At 45.1% G+C, this 24,423-nt stretch overlaps 2 protein-coding genes and 1 long non-coding RNA gene across 5 annotated transcripts in view; 2 read left to right on the top strand and 1 right to left on the bottom strand.

Annotated features, from left to right (window-relative positions):
- MFSD8 (major facilitator superfamily domain containing 8) overlaps positions 1-24,423 on the bottom strand; it is a 41,192-nt gene that overhangs the window by 3,262 nt on the left and 13,507 nt on the right. For both annotated transcript variants that reach the window (XM_083174045.1, XM_083174055.1), the window contains exons 9-12: positions 24,201-24,306; positions 23,803-23,937; positions 14,016-14,119; positions 11,530-11,765 (exon numbers count right to left, since the gene is read on the bottom strand). In XM_083174045.1, the coding sequence (XP_083030171.1) occupies positions 11,530-11,765; positions 14,016-14,119; positions 23,803-23,937; positions 24,201-24,306 (581 nt within the window). The remainder of the gene's footprint in view (positions 1-11,529; positions 11,766-14,015; positions 14,120-23,802; positions 23,938-24,200; positions 24,307-24,423) is intronic.
- On the top strand, positions 1,202-2,326 carry LOC146060664 (uncharacterized). The gene is made up of 3 exons (XR_014470459.1): positions 1,202-1,322; positions 1,989-2,093; positions 2,177-2,326. It is a non-coding gene; the product is annotated as an uncharacterized LOC146060664 (long non-coding RNA).
- On the top strand, positions 2,432-6,065 carry LOC146060648 (uncharacterized). 2 transcript variants are annotated; one of them, XM_083174089.1, is made up of 5 exons: positions 2,432-3,019; positions 3,213-3,482; positions 3,566-3,676; positions 4,405-5,065; positions 5,825-6,065. In XM_083174089.1, exons 1-5 carry the CDS (start codon positions 2,788-2,790, stop codon positions 5,826-5,828), a joined length of 1,278 nt encoding a protein of 425 aa, XP_083030215.1. In that variant the 5' UTR covers positions 2,432-2,787; the 3' UTR covers positions 5,829-6,065. The 2 variants fall into 2 exon arrangements, with proteins under 2 accessions (XP_083030215.1, XP_083030205.1); XM_083174079.1 differs by having other exon boundaries at positions 3,566-3,688.

Genomic DNA, 24,423 nt, shown 5'->3' with positions numbered 1-24,423 from the left:
GCCATCGATTGGTAGGTGTTATGTTCGACAGTGGTTGATTTCTCAATGTGCCAAAAAACTGATTTGCAACGCGTATTTAGCATGGCAGGACTCTGTCAATGCTCTGCATGGGATGGTTGTCTCTGTCTGCTTATGTGCCGCGCCCTGCTTGGTGGGGTGTCCACCATCGATGTCCGGGTACCGATGGTGGGTGCATAGCATCATGCCCCCTCCCACAGGCAGAGTTCTGGCTGCACATGTGCCGCGCCCTGCTTGGTGGGGTGTCCACCATCGATGGCCGGGTACCGATGGTGGGTGCATAGCATCATGCCCCCTCCCACAGGCAGAGTTCTGGCTGCACATGTGCCGCGCCCTGCTTGGTGGGGTGTCCACCATCGATGGCCGGGTACCGATGGTGGGTGCATAGCATCATGCCCCCTCCCACAGGCAGAGTTCTGGCTGCACATGTGCCGCGCCCTGCTTGGTGGGGTGTCCACCATCGATGGCCGGGTACCGATGGTGGGTGCATAGCATCATGCCCCCTCCCACAGGCAGAGTTCTGGCTGCACATGTGCCGCGCCCTGCTTGGTGGGGTGTCCACCATCGATGGCCGGGTACCGATGGTGGGTGCATAGCATCATGCCCCCTCCCACAGGCAGAGTTCTGGCTGCACATGTGCCGCGCCCTGCTTGGTGGGGTGTCCACCATCGATGGCCGGGTACCGATGGTGGGTGCATAGCATCATGCCCCCTCCCACAGGCAGAGTTCTGGCTGCACATGTGCCGCGCCCTGCTTGGTGGGGTGTCCACCATCGATGGCCGGGTACCGATGGTGGGTACTTTGGGCCCCTGATATAGCCTTGCTCGATGTGTCCAATACACTGTCCAATTGTTGATAGAGTGTTGTGTTACTCTTTGATGTACAGGTCAGACGATGGTGAAACCTCGGAAAAGCGATGTTTCTAACAAATGTGAAAGTGATGATGAAAACACTGCAGTTGAAACTAAAATGGCTAAGACAATTGAAGGATATCACACAAAGATGACAGCTAAAGCGGTATTCCAAAAATAAATATTTATTTGACAGATGTTATTTTAATAGGAATGACTACTAACCCATGTATTTTTTTTTAATATATACAAGTCAATATGTAGAGGTATTTGGCTAGAACGTTACATGCAATGTTTGTCTAACACATCTTTGCTTTTGCTGATGTTTTTTAGAAGATTGTCCACACTATCTCTTCCTCTGATGAGGACAGTGATGTCAAGAGGGAGCATCCGAGGTTACCTTTACAGAGCCATCCACAAAACAAGAAAAAAGGAAAAGGAAAAAAATATAGGGTAAGCATGGATTAATACAATGTGGACAATGTGTGCATTTTATTGGTAAAATATAGATATTACAGGCGTAGCCATGTTTGGTGGTAATTTTCAAACCAGCATTCTTCACGTTGCTATGGCTGATCATATCTTTACTAAGGCATGCTCAGTGCAAAGGCCCGTGTAAGCATAGCTATGGGGCATACATTAACTACCCTTGTCGCCAGACTAATATTATAAGGTTACAATTGCATTGCAAATATTGTTGGAGTACCTTACTAGGTTTTCCGGTTTCATTGTTATGGATTTCTGGTAGCCCCTGCAAACTTGTTTGCCGCCTGCTGTGCTATGTGTAATAAATGGCAATCAGCCCCATTTTATATTCTTTGCAGACACTCTATTGGTGGAACACTGATATATTAGTGTTTTGCAAAGTGATGCTTTGTGGGGCATGTATGTTTGCTTTTTAAAACGTCCCTTTTGCGACTATTACATGTGTGTTTTCAAGAGAAATTATCTATTGGTGTTATGTTGGTTTGACTCATACCATCAATCCAATCTTTCTATTTGTTCTTAACATTACATAACCTAATTTAACTGGAATGAAACGAGACGCAACTCTAGTGTTGTGCAAATATTGTGTTTCTGAATATACATGTCTGTATTATGTGTCCCCTAATTATAAAGGGTATTCAGAACACATCGGAATCTGAGGAGGATTCACTGTCCAATTTGGAGGTTGAGTTTTTGGACGACCAGTCAGATAGCCCCCATGTGTGTCGCAAACAAAAGGTACATAGCCATATTGAATTGCTGTCATTTTTGCTATGCTACACAAGACACCTTACTAAATACATTTTGTTGCCACTCACCAGGCACCACAATCCCAAAACTCCAAAACCAAAAATAAGTTGCAGTCAGCAAGTGTGTCTGAAGATAGTGGTGATGATTGGTTAAAAAGCCCCGAATATCTGCATTGGAAGAAATCAGTATCTGCAAGGAAAAATAAAAAAATTACAAATGAGGTAACATAACTGTTTCACATGTTTTCTTGGTAATGAAATGATACTCATGCATTGCCTGACATATATGCTGTTTATCCTGTACAGATTGAACTACCTATGCAAACAAATTCAAGTGAAAATGTGACAATGCTTTACGCTAAGAAATCAAACAAACCTGCCAAACGTCCCAAACAGCCTCCAGAAACAATGGAGCAACTAGATACAGATGGAGAACTAGAAGGTAGTCAAAGAGCTTCAAAAGGGGTGCGGTACAGCGAGGCCGAAATTTAACACTTGTGGAAGAGGTAGAGCGCTTTTATGATGTGCTATATGGTCCAAGGTCAACAATTACAGCCAGCAAAGCAAAACGAAAAATATGGGCCGAAATAGCCGCCAGAGTCACTGCCATCGCAGGTAACCGCCGTGATCCGCGAAACTGCCTCAAGCGGTACAGTGATTGCCGCAGACAGACCAAACGCAAAATGGCTGCGCAACGACAACACGACCTGGCAACAGGAGGAGGCCCCGAGGTTGTGGTGAAATGGCAGTCATGGGAAGAGATAATTAAAAGAAGGATGAATCCTATAATGGTGGAAGGAGTTACAGGGATTATTGATGCAAGACGAATTGCAACTAACCCCAACATTGAAAAAGTGTATGCCTTAGCTAAGCTCAAAAGAAAAGAAAAGGACCAAAATAGTAGGCAATTCAAAGGTTGGTTATGCATGACTTATTTTTGGGATGATATGTATAAATTTTCAACACTGCATTGTACCTTCATCTTAACCTGACAAATTTTGATTCACAATGCTATATAGAGGCACTTGTTTAGTAATGTCATGTTACAATAGTGTATATATCCAAATGACTGTATGCACAATCCTAAATTTCCATTACTCTTTCCTAGAGGGTCCATGCAAGAAGAAGAGTTCCCTTCAAACATGTGCATCTTCAGAGTTTCACGAGACAACGGTTCAAACACACAGTACACCCATGAAAAAGGTGCTTCATAAGGAACAATACCGCACTCCGAGTGTATTTAATGAAAGTGAAACCACAGAAACCACATTCATTGGCTTTGAAAGTACTCGGTCAGAGAAATCTCTTGTGCTTGATAATACAGCAAAAATTAAACCGGCATCAACTTCTCAGGAGCAACTGAGTTTAATTGCAGAAGGTAATGTTTATCAATGTAATGAGAAATAAAATGGAAGCGATAGTTAGTTGTATTGAAAAACTAATGGAAGGTTTCTTCATCAGCCTGTGCCAGACTACGTGACTTAAATGATTCACCTGAAAAATCTATTCCAGACCAAGATGATAATGTAGTGGAGATAAACTCCGATGACATGGCAGAAGAAAGTTCCCAAGGTAGTCGTGATTGTAAGTTTCTTTGCATACAAAACAAGGATTGGGGATTTGTGTAATAATGTTTGAGTCCATTTCAATGAGCATTGGACATGGTAGTTGCGGGGACATAGTTGGATGTTTGTCATTTTTTTAACACTTTTACTAATGGTTGCAATGAGTAATGGAACAGACTTTTTTCCCACAATTTCCTGGTAATGGGCAATTGCAGTGAATGACATTTTTGGTGACATGCATCCGTAATGGACAAAGGCATTTCATTTTCTACTGGCTTAGTTAATGAGTATATGTTTACAGGGGGTCACATACAGTTATTGTAATGTGTCAGTTGTTAGGAACCTGTATTTCCCATTATTATGACAATGCAGTATTCAATCTTTCTACCACGGTCCCCCATAGTTCCCATCACCTTGTCTATTTAGTCCCTCTCCAAATGTTTATATGTTGGCTGGTTTATAATCATAAACCTTCAACTTCGACTGTAAATGGCGGCATATTTCTACTGGGTGCCCTGACATATTTGTGCTGTTACCTTATTTTGCTTTGAGGTTGACTGAGGATGCATCGGATATGACATCGGGGTTCATTGACTATACAGCAAGCTTTTTATTTTGGATAAGGCGATATCATAGCGTGGTTAAAGTGGGTTTACACACCATATTGTATCCTTCCTTTTAGACCATCAAACTGAGGTAATGATTGTTAAATATTTTATCATTTTTTTTCTACAGCAATAACTCCAGAGCTTCATCAGATTGTTGCAAGTAATGACCCAGATAACCAGAGTCAAGAAATGGCTGAAATTCGGAACGCTGTCAATTCTTTTAAGATTGGCCAAAACCAATTCCGTGACGTGATTAATGGCCACCTCAAGTCAATGAATGAATCCATACAAACCATTGGAACTAATATTCAAGCGGTTTCGGACAGTACTAAAATAGAGGATGCCTTGGTCCAAATATGTCAAGAGCATCAAAGGAACACAAGTGCAATTAACATAATGGCACATGCACTGAACAAATTAGTGGATAATACAACATGCCTATCTGAAACCATGCTGGATATGCGTCAAAATCTGCGCCAATCCACAGGCACATATGCTCTAATGGCAACAGCTCTGAAAGAAATTGTACAGTTGATTGGCAGAATGTCAACAGCACCAAATGTGTTATGTAATTCGCTGCAAGCACCAATTTACCGGCCAGGATACACTCCACCTCCACCAAGAATGTATACACCACTACAGAGACATCAGGCCTATAAGAAATTTTTTCCTACTTACTCAGCACCGGCTCCATCCGCAGTCAATTCAGAGCCCACAGAAGAAGACAGTGAAGATGGGACTCACCAAACAGATGATACTGGTGCAGGAGATGAAGTCACTGATAACCTGTAAGTTAATTTGCAATTGTTCATCACTGGAATTATGCCAATCTATTTTGCTAAGGCTAGGTGCACAGTAAATTGTGTGTTTGCCACAGTTGGATATAGTATATATTTGCCAGACAATTGCCATGATTTCCTTGATTTCTCCCTATTTTCACATTGTGTATTCAATGATCATTTAAACGTTACATGATTGGTCAAAACCTCTTCACATGTCCAGTACTATACACGGCACAGTATTAGCAAAATCATGCTACATGTTTTGAGAATCAATGCTCATAGCTGGGGATGTATTGAACGTCATGGTATAAGAATAGTCATGCAGGGACCAGGCAAGTGTCTGTTGGTTTCTGACTGGCAACACCTACATGGTACAATACTGTATGTGACACCCCAATACATTGACCAGACATATTCAAGGTCAATGAGTACATGCTAGTGTATTTCAATCCTCATAGATGGATGATTTATGTTTATTGTTTAAACCACATAACACTGATCCAAATGGAGTAGTAATGTATTCTTTATTGCCATTACAAAGGCACTTACCATTAACTTTTAAAGCTTTGCTTTATTATACCATGGAAAGGTATCAAACCACTTTACCTATCAATATGTCAGTGATTGTTCAAATTGGTTTTACAAAAGACCGTGGAAAATGGTATTTCCATCTTGGAAAGATCCATATTTGCAAGGCCACTCTTTGCAAAAACTTGGAAATGATATAATAATTAATCAAAACTAATAGATATTCTCTATTCTCAGATGACCTGCCAAGCAGACGGAGTATCTTTTGGACAAAGTTTGCAGCTTGTTTGATTTCCAAAGGTTGTGTTTTGTGGACAGTGGTTTGTTAAAAGCATATGTTTGAGAATGCATAGTACTTAGCACATTTGTTATCGGAAAATAGTGTCAGAACATACATAGCCACTTCAATTGCGTGGTCCATTTCTGTATAGAATAGACCTACAGTAGGAGCAAGTCTCATCTTAGCTCCTTTGGCCCTGGCTAGCCATGGGTAGCCATGGCTATTGTATTGTTGTCAGCTGCAATAGGTATTGTATTGCAGCTGAGAACAATAGAATAGCCATGGCTACCCATGGCTATTCTGTTGTTCTCAGCTGCAGTACAAGACGTATTGCAGCTGAGAACAATAGAATAGCCATGGCTAAAGGAGCAAAGATGAAACTTGATCCTACTGTAATTTGGCCACATTCTGTAATTTGTGAATGTTTGTGTGGGCCAAATGTTATGCTACAATTGTGGTGTGAAAGGGCCTCCTAGAAACTACCGATTTGTTTTGGGTTTACCCAACATTCTTTTGGTTTCCCTGTGGCCTAGTAGCAGCTTTGAATTGTGGAGAATTTCCCGCCTACAAACCCCTTAAATGTTTGAGTTTGACGTGACAATTATGGTGTTTCGCTGCAGACTCATTTCACAGACAAATTTGCCTGGATGAAATGGCCGTAGCTAAACGCATTGTGTGCAAGTGTGTTTATCATAGTGTACAAAACTATGGTCTTGATGTTAATTTATTTGTATATGTAACTTTGTTGAATCTTTCAATAAGTAAATACAACACTTTGTTATAGGGGTGTTTGTTGGACTATTGAACATGTCAACCTGACATAATGTTAGATAATACTGTTCACTATGTCAGATTTCTCACAATTCTCTACCTCAGTATGGCTGCACTATCCTTTGTCATGACCAAACTTTGCTTATGAACATATTTATTTGGCAGCTGTGAAGTCATGGTGAAATCAGAGCATAGGCACTTTATGTTGCCAACATTTATCATTATAAAGCAGAACACATGTGTGTTTGTTGAAAATGTATCTGACTTTGCAAGGTCCAATTGTCATATGGTATTGATGTTATGGCTGAAGTATTTCCGATATATGTTATTTTCCTAATTAAAAGTGTGCTATTGAACTGCAATAAAGGTTTTTCGCACATTGACATTATTTGTTTTGACATTTGGTAACACACAACACTGAAGACTGTTGAAAAGCTGAAAAAGAGTGGTTAGTCCTTTACCTCTCAATATTAATTTGGGTCCATTTCAAAAACCAGGCTCCCATACCAAGATATCTTCAGCACTTGGACAAATCTCATGTAGCAAAACTACATTTTCATGCAAGGTAACTTTGATGCAATATTTACAAACAAGAAGTGCGAAAAACACTTTCAGTACGTAACGTTGGTGTGGAACTAGCCATAATAATGTTTGCACTGGCCACCTGAATCCATATTGGCAACACAACATAAAGAACTCCGTCAGAAAGGATCTCTGCAAACCATAGAAAAGACACATGAATTGTAACATATTGTAAGGTCAATATGTTGTATTGAATTTGTGGGTGTTGTTGGAAAGATATCTTACATGAGAAAAAAGTCTGGATAAGATGACTGCGGGATTCAACTCGTTCATCCACACCCACTGGTAAAGTAGAGAAAATGTCCCCATGCAGATTAATACCTGCATCTATATTCATCGGAAAATTGTTTGCAACACAGATGTTATGCAGAATGCAGCATGCATTCACAATGTTGCAAACCTTTTCCGGGGAATATAAGAGCGCACCGCCGGAGATGTCTAAACATCTAAAGCGGCTCTTAAGTGCACCGAAAGTTCTCTCAATTACACGTCTCGATGCTATGTGGGTGGCCTGGTATTTCTTCTCTGCCCTACCAATGGGATTAGGCAATGGGGTTAGCAACCATGGCTTATTGGGATACCCCGCATCACCTAGAAGAAGGAAATCGGGTAATCAAAATAGCAAAAAAAATGTACAAGAGTAACAAAGACCTTATTTGGACAACCTATTTAACTCCGCATGCACACAGACACATATCTATATTTCGAGCAATAAACATTCCTAGCATACATAATTATATGCATAGCTTACATCCACATTTCAATGTATGTATGTATATATATATAGATATATGGATTTGCAAGTGATTATTGTACTATATATCTATATATGTGGGAATTGCTCTGTATGCTTAGTAATCAGGCAAAGAAATAGAGCAGAATGATGGACACCATGTTGTCAAGGGTTTAACATGCATACGCAGCTGGGGCAAGACAGTGTAATTCCTAATTAAGTTACAGATTGATTGCTCTGGTTTTTAAATCAGTATTTGGACATTCATTAGTCATGAATAGGTTAGACAGATTTAGGTTAGTTCTTGTAATAACATTGCATAACAACCGGAGAAGTGGAATCACTGCTTGAAATAAAGAACTGTGTTTGGTCATGACAACATAGCCACCAAATATATTCTCCTTACCCTGCGTTTACATCAACTAAATAAGCCTTGGATTTTGACAATTATTTGTGTTTAATCTGCCCACCTGTTCATTGGCCCTCCAGATGTTTTCACTATGTACATCCCCAGTATGTTTCAGCATTGTGTAATAGGTCCAGTCTGGCACAGTATGGTAAGATCTGTCATTTCCCCACAGGTGGAGGGCGGATGTTGGCCATTGGTGGTCTATCTGGTCATGTTGTCAGTATTACAAGGTGGCCATGTGTGGTGAATTATGTTAAATCTTGTGGGCGGCTACATGATAGTGCTATTTTCTGGCAGCTACGTTAGCCATATACATTGTTTAATCAATCAACATAACTTGCCTGTCTCATTGTTTATGCCCCTAGGCAAGAGCAAAAGTGGGATGGGTTGATATGTTTATCAATGTGTCTTTAAAATAGTGACACCAGGTCATTTGAAAACAACTGCTTAAGGAAAAATCTCTATATTACCTCTATTACTCCGCATGTTGTGGAGTGGCAGTAGGCAAACCAAGGTCATACCATTGTTTCCCATTGCAATGTTGAAATAGATGTAATGCTAACAACATCCCAAAACAATATGTAATGTACACTAGTGAAACCTTGTTGACAATTAGGAACATAATACTAATAAACGTTTCCTTAGCATACATACCTAACAGCCAGCCATCTGGGAAGATGCCGTTCTCAAAATCATGAAACAAAGATGACTGGCTCAGGATGAAGGAGTCGTGGGTTGACCCAGGGAAACCCACAACAAGGTCCATTATTTTCATTTCACTGTCACAAACCACTTGAACATTCAGAGAATGGAAGTGTTTTCGATTCCGATAACATTCTTCCGATTCCCTGGGTGGTGTGATGTGTACATGTGTGCAGTCAATCGCACCCATCACATTGGGGAACTGCCATTTTTGGTAAAAGCCAATTTTGACCTCTCTCCATTCGCTGTCAGTGGCAGGTAAATTGATATACTGGGTCGTTAATTTGCGGAACGCAGTTAGGACCTGGGTAATACTCCGTGATAGAGTTGCCTGTGAAAAACCGCAGCTCTGAGACAAAGTGGGCTGGAATGTGCCCGACGCCAAAAAATGTAATGTACCAAGCAATTTCTGAAGGCCAGAAATTGCATGGTTTGACCGTACCCGAGGCTCCAGGTCAGCTTCCATTTGCGCATACAGCGAATAGATTGCCTGAGATGACAAGCGATAGGTTCCTATCACTTCTGTCTCAGAGAGAGTATCCAGTTCACGCCGAGTGCGATACTGTCGTGAACGTGGAATTGAGATCCGCACTGTCTCCCCCAATGCAGCCATTCTCTGAGCACGAATGCTTACCCCAGCTTCCTGCAGATGACGATGTCTATTGCGTGCCAAAAAAACCTCCACCAAGAAAGCTATCATTGTGTCAGAGAAGGGCTCCATTATCGTTGACAATGTTGAAAAAAGTCTTCTGGTTGGTAAAAACGCAAATTACCCTAAAAAAAACGTTTCCAAAGCAGCAGACTGCAATATGCTGTGATCTCCCTAAAGTCTCAGACCAGGAGTGAGAGATCTGAGGTAAACAGAGTGCATTATAGGTGAGCTAATCAAGTTCAGTCATACAACAGGTGTGAAGGGAACAAATCTTCCAGCATAGAAACAAGACTAGCCATGCATTTGATTGGTCCACACCAGCAGCCATCCTCATCAACTGAGTTTGGTGAGTCTGTGTCAATATATCTTGCAAATTTCATTACAACAGACATAGAAATCAATCGGTTCAATAAAGCAAGGTGTAGAAGATGAAGGGTATATTTGACAACATATCAATGCGGTAAGTTTGCCTGTATGTGGACAGGGGGCATGTTTGCATGACGTTAATAAGTGATTTCAGTACTTAAAACAAAACATACTACATGTCATGGCAGTTTAGCATATCAGTGCAAAGTACACAAACAAGACGTACTTTGATGATGGCTTACTACAATATTAATGTACTGTTGGAACAACCAAACACAGTTATCTTAGTTTACTATATCTGCACGATGTGGAAATTACCAACTTACAAACACATCACTATCAGTGCATCACCCACATACCATCACATCCATTAATCTATACAAGCGCAATGATTTTACACATAGATAGATTGCCATTCCTTAATCAGCTGATTACGATGAAACATGTTTGCTTCAATCCATGGCCCTGTGCATTCCACAAGGGGATAAGCAGTATGCACAAGTCCGGGAAATATATAGGCATTTCCTGTGGAACTATGAATCACAACATGGCTTCCGCACCAATCATGGACTTTGATCATCACAAGTTGAAGCCTGCTGGGTATTTAAAAAAAAGGGTTCTTGTTTTTCCTGTTGTTTAAATGAAGACAAAAGCATACCCAGTGTAATCAATTAGAAAGGTAGTTTGGACCAAACATGACACAATCCCAGCTGTTGCAAACGTCATTAAATTCACAATATAAATACTTATTACAGTCAGACCTTTAACACGACACTTGCAAAAGGCGAGGCAAATAAGGTGAGAAGTTATCCTCGCTCCGTCGAGATCAATGAAAAATGGTCACTTTGAATTGCTGTACAAGATTTTCGGTGAAACATGGTCGACAAAAATCACGACTGGTCGAACAGCCATCTCCTCGACAAGCGACCAAAACGAAAACTTGACCGAGGCGAGATCATGTCGGAGGGCGAGAAAAAAAAACTTTGAATAGACGACATGGCAAAATTCAACTTTTTGGCGAGAAGATACACAAAATCTCGACCAAAACACAAGGTCGACAGGGATTGAATACCCCCCTAAGCATTGATGGTAAAATTATTTAAGAGATCGTTCATTAGAATAAACCACGATGGGCACAGAAACATATAAATAATGTTCATTTAACAAAACCCAGAGGTGCCACCTAAAGCACCAGGGCCTACTACATTTTTATATTTTTTAAGAAAAACAAGGCTGCATTGTCACTAAGATACAAGATAAATTAGGTGACAATTTTATGAAAAGTCATTGGGGTATGTGTGTAATTTTAGGCATCTTCAACATGTTGATAGAACGGTTAGATTTAAAGTGGCAAAGGACAAACCAAAATGAGCACCACATTTAATTACCCTCATAGCATGAGCCTTTAGGATATAAAGCCATACATTTTAATATTGTCAAATATTACCTGTGGTTTAGGGCCTATGATTTTTGAGTACAAAGTGTAAGACATGACATTGCAGACTGGATATCCTATCCCAATCAAAATGTCAGATGTGAGGTACTGAGATAGGTGGATGACTGGTGTATAGAAGCACCAGGATTGCGTCGCAGGACATCCTGTTGGCTCCACGGTGTCATTCCTGGGAGATGTGATGCTTGAGCCCCAATAGCTTGAGTTATGAATTGTTGTGTTCTGGATGTCTGTGGACAAAGATAGCCCATTATTAGATCACATTTGTAGAAGAGCTGTATATAGGGGGTGATTCTGGTCTGGTCGCTATGTTGCGCATTCGCACCGGCGACCAAAGTTTTCTGCATGCGCATAATCGCTTATGCAGGTCTTGCATAGTCTCCACGGTGCTCGCAGCGGGGAGGTTGCGTTTCCTGGGTATACTCACGCAAACGCTGGGTGTACTCAGGAAAAACGCTGGGCTTCCCCATGTGAACAGGGATGGGCAGCTGACGTCATCAGATTTGGACTGCCGACCCTGTTCACAGCGCTGGGTGCCTCTAATCTAAGGCACCAGAGAGTGAGTTAGATTAGCGAGCGCTTCAAAAATCATTCGATGGTCACTGACCAACGAATGATTTCGGCCACCCACGCAAGGCTGTGATTGGATGTTTATGCAAAACATCCATTCGCAGCGATGTGGGGAAAATGGGCAAATAGTGGGGGGTGGGTGTTCAGACGCAAGGCGGGGGGTGCTACAAAGCTCACAAAGCAAATAACTAACGCTGCTATGCGAGCCAACCAGAATGAGGGCCCTTTAGCGAAGTCCAGGTACAAGTAATACCAATACATTTCATCTATTTGAAGGACTTCATTAAGTCTTGATGATGTTTATTTGATGAAGTCTTTCAAATAGACAAAATGCATTGGTTGACCTGTACCTGGATTTCTCCAAATGGACTGATCAAATTAAAAGGTGATCTACTGTTAAGTTGGAATATTGCATTTTCTGCAAAAAAAATTGCTTTCCATGTGCCATTTTAATGGTGGTTGGATGACCCAAGATTGCTTAATGGGATAAGAGATAATTTAATGAAACTGCCTATGTATTCAACTAATTTGGAATATTACTGTATACACTAGTACACAGGATATCAAAGTCGGTCCTCAGGACCCCACACAGTGCATGTTTTGCCGGTCCCCTCACAGAATCAAGTGAAATAATAAGCTCCACCTGTGGATCTTTTAAAATGTGTCAGTCAGTAATGAGCACACCTGTCGGGTGACCTGGAAAACCTGAACTATATGAGGTCCTGAAGACCAAGTTTCAGAACCACTGCACTAGTAGGTGCTGGTTACCATCATATGTTAATTTTTGTTAAGGGAGCACGGTAGCACCTACACATAGTAAACAGCTGCAACTCATACATTAAACGGGTGTGATTAGGTAGACAGCGTCTACACAGTCAATAGGTAGACGTCGACATGAAACAGGTCGTCAGGGTCAAAATGTAGACACAAGTTTTTTTTTACGTTTTTGGGGTGTCAATGTCAACATGGTCCCCAATTAGTTTAACGCTTTGCTAGCCATCCTTGAATCTCCCTCTATGCCAACATGGATGGTGAAGTAAGAACGAGCTGATACAAAACAAAAAAATCATGAAAAACTCATGTTGACCTTGTCATGTGTTTACCTTTTTTTAGGTCGACCTTTTGACCCTGTCTACTTATTGAATGTTGACCTTTTGACCCTGTCGACATTTTGACTGTCTACCTAGACACTGTGGGGGAAATTTACTAAAATGATGTATTCTACTTCTCATGGGATGTTGCTATGGGCAACCAATCAGATCCTGTCTACTTGCTCCTAGAGCAGGGCTGGGCAATTGCGGCCCTCCAGATGTTGATGAACTACACATCCCAGCATGCCTTGCATCAGTTTCAGCATGGCCACATAGCAAAACTAATGCAAAGCATCCTGGGATGTGTAGTTCATCAACATCTGGAGGGCCGCAATTGCCCAGCCCTGTCCTAGAGGGTGCTAAATAAGAAGTCGATTCTGATTGGTTGCCCATAGCAACATCACATGTGAAGTAGAATACACATCTTAGTAAATGTCCCCCTTGTAGATCTATCAACTGGAACCACACTATATATGAGAAGTGTCACCTACAGTATTGAGTGCCTATGTATATAATAATCTCAGAAGGTATGGCCTATCTCCTGAATGCAGAGAATTTAGCACCTTCTAGAAGAAAATAGAAAAAAATGTAATTGGTTACTGTGGATAACATCCCATATTCAATAGAACTCCTCTAAGTAAATTGACTCCACTGAGAGTGAGATGGAGCAGACCTAGCATCGCAGGAACCAACCATCAGGGGAGGGAGCCTTCAGAGATGAAGGATACGCTGACTGACTTAGGGGTAACAGGTAAGTTGACCTAACTGGGGTGACAAAATCTTTTGTGCCTCCATGCAATTTTAGGGAAGCTTACTTACCTGCCCACTGGATTTTGGGGTATTGATGTCCCCAAGGTAATAGTATAAAGAACCCAACCCAAATAGTAACCAGTCCACCGAGCAGCAGAATACGCTCTCCAGTCCTGTATCAAAATGTACAACAATAATGGGAACTATATTTATTTATTATTTATTTACAATTTCTTATAGCGCAGCAGATTCCGTTGCACTTTACAATTGTTGACAACACTGAAAGAACAAACTGGGTAAAACAGACAGACATGGAGGAAGGAGGGCCCTACTGCAAGCTTACAATCTATAGGGAAATAGGACAGGCACCAGTAATAGCATAGCAGTCCCACCAAGTTGCAAGTCCAGAAGGGAAGCTATATAATACATAAGCACCTATGAGTATTATGTGGGTGGTACCTAGATTTGATTTTTTCTTAAATAAAGTTTAAATAATGTTTATTGACAAGAATGATTGTGGTACAGCGTGATCATTATATCGCATATTTTGACAATACATATAGACCGAGAATATAAATGTGAGAACATAACAAACCCAATATTAACTTACTCAAGTATTACATTGCTAGGATAAATGAGCACATTACAACCGTACGTATTGCGCAAAGAAAAAGAGATACGTGTAGCTAAGAGGCAATTGACACCATACCACACGTTGGTACAATATGAAGAAATATGCACGTGCACTTATATATATCATTACAGTTTTTTCTCCCCCCCCCCCCACACCTGAAAAAACCCAAACAAACGAAATATTAAAGAGTTTAAACATAATCAACCCCGCACTCCCCTTCCCCTACCAACCCCCCATTATAGTAATTCTGGGTTCTAATTGGATGTCTTGATCTATTGACCACAGATGCGCCGCCCAACCATTTGTCATACCGCAAGTGCCTATTGCTGAACGTAGGTTCATAAGCCTCTGGTTGCCTAATAACAGATGGTCTGCACTCCTAAACAGCACCCTCTCATGGATAATAAGTAGATTCCATCCACCTAAACCAAATTTTTTCAAATTTAACACCGGCCTGTCTGCTCATATAAACATATGGTTCATGATCGATTGTGGAATTGATCAAAGCCCATAGGGTGGAGAATTCAGGATCGGTGGAGGCCATCCAGGAGTGGGCAATGATGACCTTAGATAGCAGTGGCGTAGCTACATATGTGGTAGACCCTGCGGTTGCTTGGGGTAGCAGCGCCAGTGGGGTCTGTGGTGGGCGCCTGGGCTGAACTGACAGCAGTGAGTGCTGAGCTGGTCCCGCTCCGTGCATATTTAATGAGCGGGGACCCAGCGCAGTGTATATTTAATGAGTGGGCGTATGCTCAGCGCTCACTGCTGCCTGGGTCGCCTGTCAGCTCAGCCAGTGGCGCCCATAGTCAATCGCCTCACCCCTTCTTGGGGGGGGGGGGGCGGAATTTTTTGGCAGGGGGGAGAATAATTTCTAGCTACGCCACTGTTAGCTAGTACACAGACATTTATAACGTACAATAAACGTTATTCCGCCCGAAGCAAAGCCCCTTCATCAGCAGCTCCCAACACGCATAGTTTAGGTGTCAATATATTAGAGGCTATACCCGTGGAGTCCAAAGCTTGCTGTACCTTAATCCAAAAGACCCTAACAAGCAGGCAGTCCCATAGCAGATGCCAGAAGGTACCCACCCCAGCCAAACATTTTGGACAAGCAGAGGAAGAGCGAGCCCCAAACCTGGCCAGTCTCACTGGCGTCAAGTATGTGTGATGTAGAATAAATAGTTGTATTTGTTGAAACCTAACACCGGTAGTTGCCAGGTGAGACAATTCCCTAGCGGCTATCCAGCCAAAATCATCTATAGGGCCCAGGTCAAGCACCCATTGGTCTCTAAGTGTAGTAAGGGGGTCTATATGATGGTTGAAGGAGGAGGGAGTAAGTTAAGGAAACTGTTTTCCGTTCACTGAGAGTAGCTAAGAAAGACCTAACGGAGGAAGGAGATAAGGTAGGAGGGGAGTCTTTAAACTGTGCCTGTAAGACATGCCTTAATTGCAAGTATCGAAAGAAAAAAATATTGTGGTAGCTCAAAATACTCTTTCAGTTGCTGAAAATATTTGAACACCCCATTCCGGTATAATTGGCCGAGCGATATAACTTCCTTGGAGGTCCAAAATCGCTTCCCTGCAAGAGTTCGCAACTCAGACAGCTGAGTCGAGTGCCACAGGGAAGTCTCAGGGTCGATATCTGAGAACCATTCCAGAGCCTTGGCACTCCGCCATACTTTTAACGCCTGGGACAATATAGGGGGGCAGCGAGGAGGCAACTTGGCCCCCATGAGCAGCTGCACTGGAGTACATCTAGGAACCACTTGACGAATAAATGCAGAATGTAATGAATCCACACTGGCATCCTGAACCCACAGCCTAACATGGGCAAGCTGTGTGGCATAGCAGTCATACCTAAAGTGTGGTGTGGCCACCAGCGACCCTAGGCCTAGTCAGTGTATCCATTTTTTATCCTGGGTCGATTGGCCCAAATCAGAGAGCTTAGCATGCTGTTTAGCTTTCTGAAAAACGCAATAGGGATATACACAGGAGACTGCTGTAGTGCATACAGTAACTTTGGCAGCACCACCATCTTTATCATATTAACCCTTCCTGTCACCATGAGGGGTAGCTTGCACCAGGGGCCGGATCTATCTTTGATATATGCCAAGATTGGAGCTAGATTAAGAGGTACATAATCAGAGGAAGTACTGTTAATAACAATACCTAAATATTTGAATTGGGACACTCAACACAAGGGAAGAGGCATCACTGGGCAAGCTGGTGGGGCACCCTGCAGTGGCATTATAGCGGACTTGCCCCAGTTAATAGTAAGGCCTGAGTAAGTTCTAAAGGCTAAAGGTAGCAAACGTGGCGAGAACCAGGGGCATGGCAACACTGTTGTCCTTCAAAAAGAGGAGGGCATCATCAGCATACAGGGCTATAGTATCCATCCTTGTATCCAGCCCCAGGCTCAGAACACCCGGGTGTTGGATATGTTTTTTTAGATGTAACATGGTTTAGACAGTTTGGATCAGAAATGTGTTTTTTCAGAATGGGAGTAATCATTGTATGTATATTACTCCAAATACATGTGCTCAAATTCTAATTTTTTTTAATCAACTTTGTGAGCAGTATAGTAAAGGGTTGGGATCATTTGGTCTATTGCATTATGGTCGAAAGTCATTAGGTCGAATCCATTAGGTCGACATGCTATAAGGTCGACATGACTCTAGGTCGACATGGGAAAAGGTCGACATGATTCTAGGTCGAAAGGTCATTAGTTCGACAGGTCATTAGTTCGACAAGGTCATTAGTTCGACATTGTCTATGTCGACATTCACAAGGTCGACATGGGGTTTTCCACTGTTTTTTTACCTGAATGTCAACACAGTCGACATGGACACAGTTTAAAGTGCACTGCATCCCCTCGCATCGCTCGCTGCACTCGCTACGCTCGGCACACTATTTTATTCTCCCACCACGCCCTAGTGGATGGAAGGGCATGAAATACCGCCTGTCGGCACATGTTGGCTCAAAAAACAGTGAAAAAGGGGATTTTTGTCCTTACCTGGAAAATCCTTATTTCTGAATCCTTTGGTGGACACTGGGACAGTGGGAAGGGGGCGGAGCCATGGCGACAGGCACCAAGTAGCTAACACTTTAGTGGTGCAGCCCAGGCCCCTCCTTCCCCACACTCCATCCTAGGTCAGTTTAGACTACCACCGGACTTAGGAGCACAGGAAAGGAGAGAATGAAAGAAAGAAAAAGAGAGATCTTGTATTACCATGAACAAGAGCATTCCCTAAAACCAACCCATCAGCCGATCAGGGGCGTCTGGGCGGGCGCCCAGTGTCCACCAAAGGATTCAGAAATAAGGATTTTCCAGGTAAGGACAAAAATCCCCTTATTTCCTTCATGCCATTGGTGGCCACTGGGACAGTGGGACGTCCCACCGCTGTCCCCTCACGGGAGGGAACGCTCCTGAGCTGCAGAAAGAACGCCACGGCCGAACGCAGAGTCGACCTCGGTGAAAGTATCAAACCTGTAGTGGCGTATAAAAGTGTGCATGGAAGACCATGTGGCTGCGCGGCACAGCTGTTCTGCGGAGACTCCTGAAGCCGCAGCCCACGATGATCCTACCGAGCGAGTGGAATGGGCAGTGAGCCCTGCTGGCGCCGGCCTATTCGCCAGGAGGTATGCCTGCTGAACCGTAAGCCGCAACCACCTGGCAATGGACTGTTTAGATGCGGGCCAACCCCGCTTCTGATGATCATAAAGAACAAACAAAGCTTCTGTTCTTCTAATCTCCCTGGTCCTATCCACATAGATGCGAAGGGCCCGAACCACATCGAGAGCCCCTCCACTTCTTGAATCCTGGAAAGCAGGAACCACGATTTCTTGGTTTACGTGAAACCTGGATACCACTTTTGGCAGGTAACCCAACCTGGTACGGAGGACTGCCCGATCTTGGTGGAAAACCAAAAACGGTGGCTTGCAAGATAGAGCGGTCAAATCCGACCCGCCTAGCTGACGCAATTGCCAGAAGGAAACACACCTTCCATGAAAGCCAACGCAACTCCACTGACTCCAGAGGCTCAAACGGAGCCACCTGAAGAGCTCTCAGAACCAAAGGCAGATCCCACGGGACTACGGGACTCCGAAAGGGAGGAGTCACGTGCATGACCCCTTGGAGGAAAGTGCGAACCTCCGGTCTTGTCGCAATGCGCCTCTGAAACAGAACCGAGAGCGCCGAGACCTGAACCTTCAAAGTGGAATGTTGAAGGCCCAAATCCACTCCCGACTGTAAGAAGGCCAAAACCTTGGGCAACGAGAACCTCCTTGGATTCTTCTCGTGCTCTTCACACCAGCGAAAGAAAGAACTCCAGATTCTGTAGTAGACTTTTGCTGAGGACGGCTTCCTGGCCGCTATCATGGTTCTTATCACCGAATCTGAGAACCCCCTGTCTCTTAAGATCTCCCTCTCAAGAGCCAGGCCGTCAAATCGAGACGAGCTAGGTTGGGATGTTGACAGGGTCCCTGAGACAGAAGGTCTGGCCGGAGAGGTAACCGCCACTGAGGTTCCTCCGCCATGAGCCGGAGATCGGCATACCAGGCCCTGCGTGGCCAGTTTGGGGCCACCAGGATTACCCTTACCCGTTCCCGCTTGAGTCTTCTTAGGAACCGAGGAAGAAGAGCCACTGGCGGGAAGGCGTACACCAGATCGAACGGCCAAGGTGCCGACAGAGCGTCGACCAGAAATGCGCCTGGATCCCGAGTCCTGGACCCGTAGCAAGGCAACTTGTGATTCCACCGGGATGCCAGGAGATCTATCTGAGGCCTCCCCCAACGGAGGGTTAGAGAGTGAAACACCTCTGGATGAAGAGACCATTCTCCGGAGTGGATCTCTTGGCGGCTCAGAAAGTCTGCTTCCCAGTTTTCGACGCCGGGAATGTACACTGCCGACAATGCCAAGAGGTGACGTTCTGCCCAACGAAGAATTGGCTGTACCTCCAGAAAAGCTGCTCTGCTCCGAGTTCCCCCCTGGTGATTGATGTATGCCACCGCCGTGGCGTTGTCTGTCTGTACCTTGACTGCACGAGAGCAAATCAGGGGGGCCGCCTGGAGAAGGGCTAAGTAGATCGCCCTGAGCTCTAGAATATTGATCGGCAACCCCGACTCCTGGTGGGACCAAACTCCCTGGTAGGATCGGTCCTCCACCACCGCTCCCCAGCCCCTGAGGCTGGCATCTGTCGTCAAGAGTACCCAGTCGGAGACTAGGAAGGGCCGTCCCATGGACAGGTGACGTGGCTTGAGCCACCAGAGCAACGATAGTCGAACCTCCTGAGAGAGTACTATCTCCTGCCTCTTCAGAGCCTGTGGTGAACGGTTCCAATACTTGAGGATCTGGTGTTGCAACGGACGAGAGTGAAATTGGGCAAATTCCACCATCTCGAAGCACGAGACCATCTTGCCCAAAATCTTCATACATAGATGAAGAGAGACTCTCCTGTGCTTGAGAAACCCTCGTAAGAGGGCCTGCAAAGCCAGCCGCTTCTTGTCTGGAAGATAGACCCTCTGGGCCTGGGAATCCAGACGCGCTCCCAGATGTATCATCTCCTGGGAGGGTTCCAGGCTGGACTTGCGCCAGTTCACTAGCCAACCGTGAGCCTGGAGCAGGTCCAGCGTAATGCCTAGATGTTGTAGGAGTAGTTCTCTGGACTGTCCCAAAATCAGAAGGTCGTCCAGATAAGGCAGAATCCGCACTCCCTGGAGGTGAAGGAAGGCTGCCATAACTCCCATCACCTTCGTAAAGACTCTTGGTGCTGTAGAGATTCCGAAGGGTAGAGCCCGAAATTGGACATGAAGATCCTTGGTTGCAAACCGGAGGTACTTGCGGTGATCCGGATGTATCGGAACATGCAGGTATGCATCTCTGATGTCCAGAGATACCATGAAATCCCCCGGCTCCATTGCCTGTACAATGGACCGGAGGGACTCCATGCGAAACCGCGGAATGTTCAAGTAACAATTGAGATCCTTGAGATTCAGGATTGGTCGGAATGAACCATCCGGCTTCCCGATCAGGAATAAATTGGAGTAATAGCCGTGGCCCCTCTGCTGAGGAGGAACCACTTCTATCACCCGAGACTGGAGAAGAGTCTGAACGGAGGCGCTGAGAGCCTCCGCCTTCAGAGGACAGGCCGGGCGCCCCGTGATAAAGAATCGGGTCGGCGGACGCCTGTTGAAGGAGAGATAGTATCCTTCCGACACGATACTCAAAATCCAATTGTCCGATGTCGTCTCCCTCCATCTGTTGGCAAAATGGAGGAGGCGAGCCCCCACCGGCAGGGAGTCGACCTGAGGGGTCCCCGAGTCATTGGGAGGCCTTCTCCGGGGCCTTAGGAGGCTGACGTTTGCCAGACTGGGACTGTCTGCTCTTACCAAACGACTCCCTCCTGGGAGGACGGCTTCTTGTTGAAGATTGTCCCCTCGGCCTTCCCTGCGGCCGAAAGGAACGAAAGGACTGCTTCGGCTTAGAGGGTGCCGACGGGAGGAAGGCTGTCTTGGAAGTGGCTACCGTAGTCACAATTTTGTCCAGCTCCGGACCGAAAAGCATATCGCCCACAAAAGGAAGGGCCTCCAGGGCCTTTTTGGATTCTGCATCCGCATTCCAAGTGCGGAGCCACAAGGCTCTTCTGGCTGCAACCGAAGACGCCGAGATCCTAGAGGCTAACGTAGCCGTGTCCAGGGCCGCCTCGCCCAAATACATGGAGGCTTCTCTGATATGGTCCACCAGAGAAAGCAGCTCCGACCTGCGTATGCCTGACGTAATGTTCTCCGTCAACATATCTGCCCATTTGCCTACCGCCCTAGCCACCCAGGCCGAGGCCAAAGCTGGCCTATTAAGCGTACCCGCATGAGTAAAGATAGATTTAAAGACATGTTCCATCTTTCTATCCGTGGGGTCCTTTAGAGCCGCCACAGTGGGAATAGGCAAGGTAGTAGCCTTTACCAGCCGGGCTATGTGGGAATCCACCTGAGGCGGGCGTTCCCATTTCGTGCGCCCGTCTGCCGGAAAGGGATAAGAAGAAACCATCCTTTTAGAAATTGTAAATTTCTTATTAGGAGCAGACCAGGCCTTTGCCAGGTCTCCCTCCAGCTGCGTTGAAGATGGGAACACAGCCGGATCCTTCTTCTTGCGCTTAAACGAGGGTGCCTCCTCCGCAGGGGGTTGGTCTGGCTCCTGTATGTTTAAGCAAGAGCGGACCGCCTTCACCAGCGCATCTACCCTGGACTGGGTCATAACCTCGTCCTGGGATGTAGCCTCCTCGTCAGGGTCGTCCGGGTCATCCAGGTCAACAGGGTCATCTGTGTCCGCCTGGTCGTCCTCTGAAGTATCCGTCCCCGTAGAGTCAGCTCTCTGGGTGCGGGCTCTGGGGTTCTTGCGCTTGCTAGCGGCACCCAGCAGGTTCTGTAGAGAGGAGGAAACATGAACCAGTCCCTGCACTGAGGAAGAAAGGCCCTGTACCCAAACAGGCTCAGGCGCCAGCGTCAGCAACTGAGGCTGGGACTGCGTGAGCGGAGCCGGTTGAGCTGGTGGAAGAGTCGCCTGTGAAGGCAGACTCAGCACTGGTGGGGGCTGAGGGTGTGAACGGGAAGCGGCTAGCTGTTCAGCAAGGTCCCTCATGGCTGTCGTCAGGGCCTGCGCCCAACCCGGTTCCCCGGAATGGGATGCCTGTGACGGGGCCGAATCCACAGAGTCCCCACCATTACAGCGTGTACACACACCCCCATGGTCTTTCGAGGTGGAAGAAAAATTCTCCTTGCACCTAACACACTTAAAGGCCCTCAGGGCAGGAGCGTCCCCTGACCGCGAGGGTCCTGTGGACTTTGAGCCTGACTTAGAAGTCATGGCTATGCTCTATTGCACTTCAATACAAGACAGAGTGAATAGAGAGATTTGCACAGAAAAAAACCCTATATAGAGAGGGGTGTGAAAATACAGCACTGAACACCTCAAGGGTGCAGTGTCAATGTAGTACAACCTGACCCGTCTGAAGACTGGGGAAGGAAGGGTGCCACAGTGTCCACACACAAAAGCTGCTTCCTGCTGCTCCTCTGCACCGATGCGTGACAGAGTCAAGCCTCCATTAGGACAGGACGCTGGCAGTCCCCGGCGGGAACTCATATAGAGGCTCCCTGCCGGGGATTGGGCGGGGAGGAGGTGAGGGACCTCCCCCCCTCCTGGAACCTTGCCAGGGCTGAGAAAAAATATGGCGGCCCCCACCGCTACAAAAAACAGCCCTAGTGGTCTAGTGGCCTCGGTTTCCCCTGTGGGGACCGAGTGTCACTGCCAGGAAACCGCCGGGAGCGCACCAACCCCCGGCGGCTAAGTGCGCTGGGCTCCCTCCCTCCGGCATCTACATCTAGACACCTAGTTGCGGTCACCGTTGCGAGACAGAGTCAAGCTTCCCTCGGGAAGCCTCTCTGCCTCGCGTCTCATTGCGGTCACCGTTGCGGGACAGAGTCAAGCTTCCATCGGGAAGCGTCTCTGTCTCGCGTCTCCCCCAGCCGCGATACCGCTGCGTGCTGTGGGGAGGGAGGGGGGGAAGTGCGGCTAACCTGCTCCGTGGCGCACGGTCCCTCTGTGCTGGGACCCAGCCTGCAGGTCCGTGGCAGTTCACGACGAGCTGGCTCCGGAGCAGGTGAGCAGCCTGGGTGGTCCACCCGGCTTGCTCACCGCAAGTGTAAAAAAAAAAAAACTTTTTTTAAAAAACACGCTGCAGAAAACTGCAGCAGCTACTAAAAAACGTGCCTGTGCTCCTAGGCACCAAGAAAAAAACTGACCTAGGATGGAGTGTGGGGAAGGAGGGGCCTGGGCTGCACCACTAAAGTGTTAGCTACTTGGTGCCTGTCGCCATGGCTCCGCCCCCTTCCCACTGTCCCAGTGGCCACCAATGGCATGAAGGAAATAACTCCATGTCGACCTTGTGAATGTCGACATAGACAATGTCGAACTAATGACCTTGTCGAACTAATGACCTGTCGAACTAATGACCTTTCGAACTAGAATCATGTCGACCTTTTCCCATGTCGACCTAGAGTCATGTCGACCTTTTAGCATGTAGACCTAATGGATTCGACCTAATGACTGTCGACCATAATGCAGTAGACCAAATGACCGCATCCCATAGTAAATATAAGTAAACTCTAAACATCTCATAAGAGCACAAATGTACAAGTGTCTATCACAGGGGAAGTATTTCCCCAACTTACTTTTTGGAAAGAATTTTCACTCCAATGAATACTGCCACGGACTCAAAACCAATTGCAGCCAGGATAATTCCATTATAAAGCACAGCCTGTGACCTGGTCCACGCATACATGTCCATTGTTAATGGTGTGGCAATCCTTGATGAATACAAATAGTAAGAGGATAACCTCAGATGAATAAACTTTTGCATATGGTAAACTGTGGTAAATGTAAATTAGGATAAAACAAAAATAGTGGAAAATCGCAATATCAATAGAAGTGGAAGAGAAAATTAATAAAAAAGGAACACTAAATAAAATAATATGAATTTACTACAGTTACAAGTTCTGAAGACGAATCAACCCTCTACCATATTTCACTTATTAGATAATAGAGAAAAAACTATTTTAGCAATACTCACGTTTCAAAAAGAGAAAATACAAACAAAATGACGAAGAAGAGGACATTTGAGGAGACAACAGCAATCTGGTCAACCTGCTCCTCATTGTCGTTTCCTGTATCTGTGACTGAAACATAAAAGGTTCAGTAAACTATATGGAAACATTTGAGGGAACAGAGGACTATAATGTAGATTAATAAGTAAATGTATTTATTATTTATTTACTAACAGTTTCTTATATAGC

This window comes from Crinia signifera, chromosome 1 (genome assembly GCF_055691185.1).
Source record: "Crinia signifera chromosome 1, ASM5569118v1, whole genome shotgun sequence".
In the NCBI taxonomy this organism is placed as follows: domain Eukaryota; kingdom Metazoa; phylum Chordata; class Amphibia; order Anura; family Myobatrachidae; genus Crinia; species Crinia signifera.
Note: the sequence above shows the minus strand (reverse complement) of the source record. Positions and strands in the feature narration are given on the sequence as shown.